Source organism: Chroicocephalus ridibundus, chromosome 3 (genome assembly GCF_963924245.1).
Source record: "Chroicocephalus ridibundus chromosome 3, bChrRid1.1, whole genome shotgun sequence".
NCBI classification, from domain to species: Eukaryota; Metazoa; Chordata; class Aves; order Charadriiformes; family Laridae; genus Chroicocephalus; species Chroicocephalus ridibundus.
In genome coordinates this window covers 115,456,020-115,466,834 of record NC_086286.1, presented here as the reverse complement: position 1 = coordinate 115,466,834, position 10,815 = coordinate 115,456,020, and the positions used below count along the sequence as shown (strand labels likewise).

The 10,815-nt window shown below is 40.1% G+C and overlaps 1 protein-coding gene across 1 annotated transcript in view; it reads left to right on the top strand.

Moving 5' to 3' along the window:
* The first annotated feature begins 2,078 nt into the window (after positions 1 to 2,078).
* NBAS (NBAS subunit of NRZ tethering complex) overlaps positions 2,079 to 10,815 on the top strand; it is a 194,984-nt gene continuing 186,247 nt past the window's right edge. Inside the window, 5 exon segments of the mRNA XM_063330494.1 lie at positions 2,079 to 2,241; positions 7,065 to 7,119; positions 7,745 to 7,781; positions 9,498 to 9,575; positions 10,664 to 10,711. Of these exon segments, the coding sequence (XP_063186564.1) occupies positions 2,089 to 2,241; positions 7,065 to 7,119; positions 7,745 to 7,781; positions 9,498 to 9,575; positions 10,664 to 10,711 (371 nt within the window). The 5' untranslated portion in view covers positions 2,079 to 2,088.

Sequence of the window (10,815 nt, the reverse complement as noted above, 5' to 3'; positions counted from 1 at the left end):
CCACTGCTTAATAACCAATGCTTAAAAATATTTGGCAGAAAGTATTCAGAGTTTTATATGAACAACAGTACCTTCACACATTGATAACACACCAATTTATTTTTTTAGACATACGTTAATGGGGACACAGTCTTCTCCAGTTTGTACAGAAGTTTCACCAAATTCTGCACAACCTTTTTCCAGGATAACTTCTAATGAAGTTAAAGGCAAGAATCTCTGGGGCGTTATTGTAAAAATGAAATTAGATTACAAATGAAAAAAATGCAGCTTCTACAGTTACACCGTGAATTAGCGGTGCATTTCTCTGCTAAGTGGAAGACACAGCATAATACATTTTTCCATCGGGAAACACAACTTAAATCTTTTCTAAGGCAGTCCTCAGATGCAGACACGTCTGGTTCAAAGACCAAACAGACGACAGCATCTCAGAGAATGTAGTTCTATTGTGTCGCAATTTGAGTACTGGTTTTGTTCTGGAGCTTTATTTCAGGACCCTTGTAAAAATGCTTACTGTGCCCTACTGCCTGTTAACTTATGCTGTAGAAATCAGGTGCTCTGCAGAGAAAAATACAGCAGGTATTTTACATCTTTAGTACCAGGATGTTTGTATCATGATGGCTTCCCATATATTAGTAATTCCTTCGGGAGTATCTTCATTTTATGTGCTGCCTTTCTTTCACTATTATTTGCTATTATCTGTCAATCATAATTTTGCTTGCTTTTGGATAAATAACAAATCTAATAATTTTTAAAGACACAGATATGAATAATCTACAGATTCAACCGTGATTCTGATAAAATGTGTATGTTGGCAGACTCCGATATCGATACATAGTGCTGCTTGTTAGCGGGGAACCCGGAATGTAATTTATTATAAATCTACCACAATTCTTTTGAAGATATGAACATGATGTTATACTATGTGTTATTGCTTTACAAACTACATTGTTAAATACAGCTAAAGAAATGTTATTAAAGAGACAAGCAGAAAGCATTTTTTCTCAGTAGTTTCTTCCTGAAGTGTTTTCCAAGTATTCAACACAGCTTGTATATTGCTCTGAGTTCCTAGTTTCAGAATTTAATTTTTAGTTTAAACTAACTCTAGGCTGCACAGTTGCCTACAAGACTGAGAGGCTACTAAATACAAGCTAAAGTTATAGTACAGAGCAGAACTGGCAAGGTATGAGGTAATCTTTAAATTTTACAAACGCTTTATAAAATTAATAGGAAATTGGCAGGAAAGAGACTGAAACCTTAGTTCTTTCATAATAAACAGGCTCATTTTTATCTGCTTGAGAGAGCTGAACTCTATAAGTACAAACATTTGTAGAACTGAAATATTTGTAAGTTCTACTTAGCATCATTAAAGTTGGAAGAATGATCTGTGAGAAATATATAACTTGCTTTTCTCCCCTTTTTTCTCCTATTCAGTAAGACTTTAATTAATATACCCAGGCTTTGCTTACTTTAGGTGTTCCTTACCCTAAATTCTCTCACCCCCAGCTTTCTGGACTGCCAACACCAGGCCGCAGCCGCAGGTATGTCCTAGGGCAGCCCTGCTGAGGCAGCCATGCTAGGAGGGCCGCCATGTCGGCGGGATGGCCCTGATGGTGGCACCTTGCTGTGGAGCAGTGGTGGGTGCCGGATGAAAGGCCTCCAGGGGCTCCCCTGGGCAGCAGACAAGCTGTGGCTCTAAAGGCTCTCTATAGGCATACATCATATGTCATATTCACTAGCTGTCTCCTTGTTTCTTGCCCAAAAGTGCATCCCACCCCTCATGGCTTTAGAGGGGAGGCTGAGGTCTCTGAATGCGACTGCTGTCCTTCACAAGAGCTGCTGAGGCGCTGAGGGCTCCTCGGCCTTCATCCCTTCCCCTCAGCTCCGAGCTTCCCGCGGTACAGCCCTCCCACAGAGCGGGGAAGGCAGCGGCCTCTCGCGGGCGAGGCGCGGCGCCCGGCGGGCTGGACCGGCGGCAGCGCTGAAGGAGTTAAAGGCCGCCGGCTGCGCGGAGCTGCCGGTCGTGACTGGTTTGGCCTCCGTCGGGCACCGTCGTCGCCGCGGCGCTGGGTGGGCGGGGAGCGGGCCAGCATGGCCGCCGCCGGCGGGGAGCCCGGCGAAGCGGCGCCTAAAGAGGGGATAGCCGGTGCCGGCGAGGAGGAGAAGGAGGAGGAGGACGGGGAGGAGAATATCTTGTATGACCTGCTGGTTAACACCGAGTGGCCTCCGGAGACGGAGGTACAGGTGAGTGTCGCCGCGGCATGGCCGGGGTGCGGGGGAGGGGACTGGCCACGTAGGCGCGGGCGGGGATGCGCCCCGGGGGCCGGGCGGCCCTGAGGGCCGTGGAGCCGGGCTCTTGTCTCCAGGGAGGATTCGCCGGGCTGCGAGCCCCGTCCCTGACGGGCAGAAGGGCGGGGAGGGCAGTAGGGGCGAGCACAAGGGGTGTCCCTGCGGTCATCCTGCCCCTGCCATGGTCTCGTGTCACTTAATTCCCACGTTGTCGCCCTTGTTTGTGTGGCCTGGGGTGCCTCGAAGTCTTCCTTGCTTACTAAATTTTACTGTTGAGCTGATATGAGGGCAGTGGGGGCCGTTCAGCCTGGAGAGGAGAAGGCTCCGGGGAGACCTTATAGCAGCCTTCCAGTACCTGAAGGGGGCCTACAGGAGAGATGGGGAGGGATTCTTTATCAGGGAGTGGAGCGATAGGATGAGGAATAACGGTTTCAAACTGAAAGAGGGTAGATTTAGGTTGTATGGTAGGAAGCAATTCTTTACTGTGAGTGTGGTGAGGCACTGGAACAGGTTGCCCAGAGAAGCTGTGGATGCCCCATCCCTGGAAGTGTTCAAGGCCAGGCTGGATGGGGCTTTGAGCAACCTGGTCTAGTGGGAGGTGTCCCTGCCCATGGCAGGATGATCTTTGAGGTCCCTTCCAACTCTAATCATTCTGTAATTCTATGATTCTATAAACTGTGATGAAGTCCAGGTCTCATCTCCAGAAACAGCTGTATTGAGAGCACCAGAACCTATCCTGGCGAAAACAAGGTCTTTATCGAGCTTACCTTGCATGAGGGAAAAACTACATCCTTCTCTAGGCTTGTATATTGGAATGGCTGAATATATATTTTCAGGAGTGGGTTAAAAGAAGTATATCACTTTGTGTCTACAAGGCACACAAATGGATTACAAAGCTTAAAAGATTGGAAAACATAGTTCTTGTGTTACAAGTTTTGGCTTGGTTCTGTCTGTTCTTCGTGGGTCGGTGGAAAAGCTGAGAAGCCCTTACATCTTTGCTTTTTCCTCTGCAAGGTGCTTAGCTAGCTGCTTCTATGTCTACTTTTGTCTGATTTGGACATAGAGGATGCAAGCAATGTGGTTTTATTTCTTTCTGGTAGTGACTTTCAAGTCTGCTGCAGTTGTTAATGCATTTCCCACTAAAAGTAGTTTATGGAGATATTTTAACAAAGTTTTATGCTTATTGAGAACATCTGAACAGAGAAGATGTAAAAACATCTCAGGTGGAAGAATGTACCTATTAATAATTACTAAAGCTATTCTCATAAAAATGTATTTTTGTGAGACTTTTTTGTTGTTTCTCTTGATCTGTAAATCTTCAGGGCTTTTTTTGTTTTGTTTTGTTTTGTTTTTTGATCTGTAAATCCTCAGTTGCAGCAACAGTGTTTGGAAAATATGATTGCAGTGTTACCAATTACTAACTTTATAGATTGCTTATATAGATGAGTAGACAGTTTCACCTATTCTTATTTAACTGAATTTTGAGAGATGGTAAATAGTTGTTCCTAGTAACATATGAAAGCAATTTACACATCTGCAAACCACGAGGAGGACTTAGGTGTGCTGGCATGAGACTGTGGCTCTACAAATGCATTAAGAGAGCATATTTCAGACAAGTATCATTTCTCTTGTGCTGCCATTAGTATTCTTCAAGTTGTATGGTAAGTTGATGAAAGAACTGATTAGTTTGAGAAACAATAGCGTTGTTTCATTTACTTTTGTTGAGGGGTTGAGGGGTCACGTTAGTGCTCGTGTAGGTACCAAGGGGGGTCAGTCAAAGACGAGTGATGTGTGAGACCTCTCTTTAGTGGCAGCATGTGGGTATGCCAGTTTAAATTGATCGTGAACCACAGTCTGAAGGTCCTCATCTGCCTTGATAGTCAGAATTTCTAAACCTCATAGAATTCTTGTCAACTTCAGTAAATGGTATAGGCTCTTTTAAAACTTGGTATTTTCAAGATAATTCCCATTTTGAATGTCAGAAATAGGAAGACTTGAAAATATCATGTCATGTAGTTTGTTTGGATTTACATCTTTCTTGAAAACTGCCAGTAGCTAAGGACACTTCTGATATTCTTGCAATTTTAGTGTGAAGTTGATTTTACACTGACATACATAGGCAAACAAGTTATTTTGTCAGCATGATTCAGTTCTTGCCTTAAGGTGTCTTAACAGTGATATTATTTAGGTGATTGTGACTTTCCCTTTGGAATATCTATCTCTTAATCCTAGTTTATTCACACTTTTCAGAAAAAAGTCACAAAACACTCCCTGCCTTACATCTTGTAGAACTGAATGGTTTGGAATGAATGAGGTGAGGGACAGCAGAAAGGGAAAGGAAGTTGAATGCTGCACTGGGAGATTAAATGAAGTGTCGTCTTATGCAGTCATCCAGGATACAAAGCAAGGCCTTAAAACAAATTTTGCACAGGTCTCTATTGACTTTGTTTTATTTTTCTGTTATGTCATTTGGGATGATTAATTTTTAATTACAGACTACACTGCACTTACAACTGTAGTTACAACCGTTGGAAGATGAATCCTGTGATGAATATGTGAAGTCATGTTAAATTCAAGACACTGATAAAACTGGCAGGGATTTCTTAAATTGGAACCCCAAACTAGCTTTAATTTTAGTTCTTGCTAGTGTTTTCATTCATGTGTATTGAATTTCCCAATAAGAATTTTTTTGGGGTGGGAAAATAACAGGTATTTGTAAAGGAAATGCACAAGGCCAGAGAAGAGAGTGGTGCGGAAATCAAGCAGGCTGTATTCAGTTTAGTGATGTGATTGGATGTAAAGCACTGTTTGGGAACCCTGAAATATGTAATGAATGAATGAAAGGAATTACTGATTAGTTGATCAGTGAAAATAGTGAACGAGGCAGTGGTTGTGGAGGAGGTTGCAGGAGAGGACTCATGGAATCATTTGTGTAAATACAGGCAGACTGAAGTTTTCCTTTTCTCCAGTAGACAAATGCTGTCTATCTTCTGAAATGTATTGAATGTATCACTTGATTCTGTATTTGGTTTTTTGTGTGTTTTGTGTTTTTTTTTTTTTTTTCCATTGTTAATGGTTTGAGATTTCCCCAGCACTCCCCTGCAAGCTTGCTGGGCGTGCAACAAAATCCAAAACTAAGTGGGTGTCTTGTCAGCAAGGAAGTTACTTAGGTTTTATTTATGGAATGCTGTAGTGAAGGAGAACTTGAAGTTGTTTTCCCAAGTGGAAATTAATTAAAAAAGAAATATAGCAGATCTGGTAGCCGTTGCTGAAGTGATAGGAATATATTACAAAAAGTAAAATTCAGGTTTATAGAGTATAATAATAAATCGGCTTGGTGAAGGGTTTAAGATGTGTGAAATAGTGGCCTGTAGTTTAGGCTCAGGAGTGGACACGAAGAATATTCAAAAAAGTTCTAAAGAGGTACGTGCAATTTTTAGAAATGTTTTTACTGGGAGCTCTTCTTAATCCAAAAACTTTAATAGGCTCTGCTTTTAACCTCCCTAGGAAATTGCAGCTCTCCCTGAGGCGATATGATAGCTGTAAGAAATAATTTATACTCTCAATTAATGTGTTGCCTTGTTATTTCCTGATTGATCAACCTGAATTTGTAATGCTGTCTATTGGTACAGCTGTGTTGGCTTCTTACATGCTGTGAGACAACAGCCTGATTATTTGAAAGACTTTCTGGATCGCATACTTTGCATAGAAGACTGCTAATCTTTACTACAATAACTTATGTTTGGGAGCCCAAATACTTTTTTTTTTAAACATAGACATATTCTCTAATTTTGATAAATTTATGCATCTTTCAGTGTTTGTTGCTCACTTGGAATAAGAGGTCTGAATATTTTGGTTAACGAGTAACGATCTGCTTTATGTATTCTATACCGAAGGGAAGAGAAAATTCATTCATTACCTACTCTAATGCTCAGTTTGTGATGCTCTAATATTTTCACTATAAAAGTATAAGCATGACTGCTTATTTTGGAGATTGGGGTGTGATGCCTTCCTTATTGGTTCTCTTTCTTGTCTTCTTAGTTTAATCCCTTTTTCCTACTTTCTTATTGGCAAATAGTTTTACCTTTTCTTATAGCTAAGAATATGCATCCTACGTTGTTTTGTATTTTTTTTTCTGTGTTTGGATAGTGCTGTCATTTATAGAGTGACTGTAGCTATTCGCCTCTGCCTTAAGTAGAGCAGGACTGCTGGAAAGGCTAGGTGAGATGATAGGGAGTAGAGGTGGTAATCTGAGTGACTGTGTTACTTGGTACAAATTGACATAAAAAGAGTTTTTCTTCAGGAGGTCTTTTGTTTTTCTTAATATTTCTGAAACTTTCATGAGGAGTCTTCATGTAGCTTAGCAGTTGTATATTAGCATAATGTGTTGGAACACCAATTGCTTCGACTTCTGGGTATTACGGATCAATCTGGCATTCATTTGGCATAGAAAGAATGATTTATAATACCTTACAGGAGAACATAATCAGAAGTCAGTGTCTTTTGTTACTGCCCAAAGATCAAGGCAAAGCTGAATCAATAGGCAGTCTGTAGTATGTTTTGTTTATTACACCTTGGCACTTAAAATATTTGGCTTTATAGCCTGTTTTAGCTTATGCAGTTAAATTACTCACTATATGAAGCTGCAAGTAATAGAAAATACATAAAGGACTTGTAGGCTAGCAGGCAACTTAAATTTAATCAGTGAATATATGTATGACTGTAGTATTTAAGTTAAAATGTATAACAGTGTTTGACTGTTATTGTTGTAATTGCAGCCAAGAGGCAACAGAAAACATGGTGCATCATTTATCATCACTAGAGCAATTACAGGTAAGTATGACTTGTTCTTATGTTCATGACTCATGAGAATGATGTGTGGATCGCTTATAAAATTTACAATTTCTGCACTTCAGGATGGCTAGTGTAATGGAATTAGAGTGCAGTATGTGTTTTCAGGAAGATGTTTTCTGATTATCATTATTGCTATGTTATTTTATGTCATTTTTGTGAACTTTCTTGTCTCTGTTAGCTTGTTGGAACAAACTAATAAACCATACATCTAAGAAGTTTAGAAGCTCTGTTGTATCTTGCAAAATGATGAGGTGTTTTTTTTTTTCTGTACCAGCTCTTGCATTGGGTTGTTTGCTAGTTAGATGATTCTATAAGGAAGCTTTAAGTTCCGATTGTATTACATTGCCATTAAACACTTGGTTTATGCAGTAACTGAGTTGCATTTTCATACAGTAGGAATTTATTTTAGAATTTCCAGAAATGTGTAGTGATTTTTTTTATCTGCCATTTGCATTTACTCTTAAGAATTCATTGTCCAAGGATACAGCATTTTTCCCATAATGCCTTTTTCTTTTGTGAGAATTTCTGAGGCTTTGTGTCCAGTAAACTGGAGAGTGTTTTAAAACCACTAGAGATGTAATTTTTGCCTCTCTTTCCGTTGTAGGTCCTGCATTGTTTTTGCTTCGGTACATCTGGTACAGGTAGGTTTGATGGAAATAGTGCATAATCTTTTTATTTGGTAATAATTCTACAGCTTTTTGACTTGATGGAAAGGTATTTCTAATGAGAGTAAAATTGAATGCTCACTTAGAATATTGTCCAAGCAATGCTTAAATATTCTCTTTTCATAAGTTTAAGTTGCAACCACTTGAGTTGCAGCTGAAGCCTATCTAGAAAAAAACCTGGTGTATACTAGTTTCACTTTTTGCTTTCATCAGAAGCCTAAGTAAAATTGCAGTTTGAACATCATCTTTCTCAAAACACTCCCCACTCTCAACGGAGATATTGCAGGTTAAGCTTCTTTTTTTTTTTTTTTTTTTTCCTTAAGCCTCAATGACAGGTGTGATGGCATAGCAGGATTTACTTCCTTTGGAGTAATAATTTGGAATTTATTTTTTTTTAGTGGCAATTCAAACTGTCATACAAAAAGTTGAATAACTCGTTCAGCAACATTCATGCCAATTATATATTTAACTTCTGATTCAAAAGGCACTTAAATGGCCCAAGAAACATTTTAGGGTAAATACAGTGTTCCTGAAGAATTTCAACTCCATGGTTATACTACTCTGATGCATTTGGCAGGTTTGAAGATATCAGTTCTCCCTTTTTAGGGTATTCTGTTTGTTTTGAGATATGGAGAGACATGAATTTGGCTCCCTGTGAAACAATACTGTACTTGAATTCAGCAGGCAATGGTTGCAGGTGTTCTACTTTGTGCCCCCCGCAACCGCCTCCCCCTCCCTGCCTTTTTTTTTCTGTCTGTGTGTGGTGTTTATGGGCTCCATACCATCATATAAGTCTAGTTGTAAGGATTCACTTGCAGACAGAATTAATTTATCTTTCTCCTTCCCCTCCTCCCCCGCCCCCCGTAGTCATGTTTAAAATCTGATTTCTAGCTTTTATAATTGGTTCTAGTTGTTATTTTTATGTATTTAATAAAAGCATTTGGGAGGGAACTTGAGTCCTCTAGTTTAAAGTCCTGCTAAAAGCAGGGAGAATTCAGACAAGGTTCCTTAGGGCTCTGTTCAGATAGGTCTTGAAAAGCTTAAAGGATGGAGACCCCAAAGACCCTCTGGGTAGCCTGTTCCAGTGCCTGAGTGCCTTTGTGGTGAAGGATTCCTTATGTCAGCTTGGAACCTCCTCTGTTTTAGAATCGTAGAATCATTTACGTTAGAAAGGACCTTTAAGATCATCAAGTCCAACCACTGCCCTAACACTGCCAAGTCCACCAAAGGATTGATGATGTTTTTTTGTGCTCCTGCTATGCACCTCAGTGGCTCCCATCTTTGTGGTAACCTCCGAGGTATCAAAGAGCTGCTGTTCAATCCCTCTGAAGCCTTTCCTTCTCCAACCTAAACAAGTACAGTTCCCTCAGTATCTTGTAGGGCAAGTGCTCCAGTCCTCTGACTATCTTGGTGGCCCTCCAGTTTATTAGTGGTGTTCTTGTAATGGGGGGCCCAAAACTGGCTGCTGACCGATTATAAAGAGTGATGAGTCCCCTTAATATGTGGTTTTGTTCTTTTAGTACGAACAGGGATGTTGTTAGCCTTCATCATTGTTCATTCATGTTTAGTTGCTGAAACCTCCCAGGTTACTGATGGTTGCCTTTAAAGCCAAGTAGTCCGTCTGGCATGTGTATCTCAGGTGCTGCTTTCGTTACATGTATGTTCTGATTTAGCCTAATGTTTTTGTTTCAGCCCTGCAAAGTTTTCTTTGCCTGCTGGACTGGTTCGTCTAGTTAGTAAGCAGATCAACTGGCACCTAGTACTTGCAAGGTAACCATCTTACATGCTTTTCCACTTTTGGCAGAAGTGAATGTATTAATGCTTCCTTTCCTCCCCTGCCGTCCCCATTGGTAACAATGCTGAGTTAATATTGTGTTAAAGTCATGTTGTTATTCTTGGTCAAGAGAAATACTGGAGGCTTTCATGGGGAGCCTTGGGAAAGAAAGCTCAGTCTGCTGCCTAAGGGCTTCAACGCTGCTTCCCTTAATTTAATGCATCGCTCAGTAAGGTCTGAACATCCTTCTGGCTTTTGAGGCAAAGTGTCTTGCAGTGCAGTTGTTCTCAAACTCAAGTCCTGAATTTGATCAGTTAAAGACCTATAACTTGGCAGGATATATAATATAAATTGCTTATTTTAAAATTTGTGAAAGTGAATGCATTCCCTCAAGACTTGTCTGCTATTAGAAGTGTTGCCCCAAGGCTAGACCCAGCTGTTCTGCAGTCATTTTAGCAGCATTGGTGAGATCACTGGCTTTTAAAAATAAGCAAAATATGTACAGAAAAATGGTTCAATAACATGAAGGTAGTATGGAATGTTTTAGTTTATTATGTATTATCGCTGAATATGATCAGTGGTTCTGCAAGAGCTCTGTACTGTTGAGAGAGATGGCGATTCTTTGAGGGAAGTGATGATCCCTTCTCATGCACAACAGGCTAGTTGCAATGTTGTATTTTAGGTACAAAGAGAGGAGACCTGCTCCTAAGGAGATGACGTAACTTGCTGAAATATGATAGTTGTTTATTACAGATAAAGCAATGCGTAGTTTTAGATATTGCCGTTATAAAATTATGCATAAGCAACATCTGATTCTGACCTCCCCGCAGCAAGATTTTTAGACATGGTTTCTGTTTTCTAGTGCTACTAGAAAAAAGTGACAGATAATTTCAGTGACGTGAAGGGAATCTTATTATAGCACTGTGGGGTTTTTTGGTATAAAAATTGATATTTCCCCATTTGTTTTGATTTATGAAAAGGGAATTTTATATCTAACCTTGCAGAAAAGCACATACATCTCTAATGCATATTCTGTAAGGACTGACTTTAAATGAACTTTCACACCTGTATTTTTCTCTTTCAGCAACGGTAAATTGTTGGCGGTTGTTCAAGACCAATGTGTAGAAATCAGGTAACTTCATGTTATCTATTACTTCATGACCACAGTTGTGGAGGTCTGAGGAAGTGTTTCTAGTCATTCACTAACTGTACTTCTAAAGATTTTTTTTAATATTG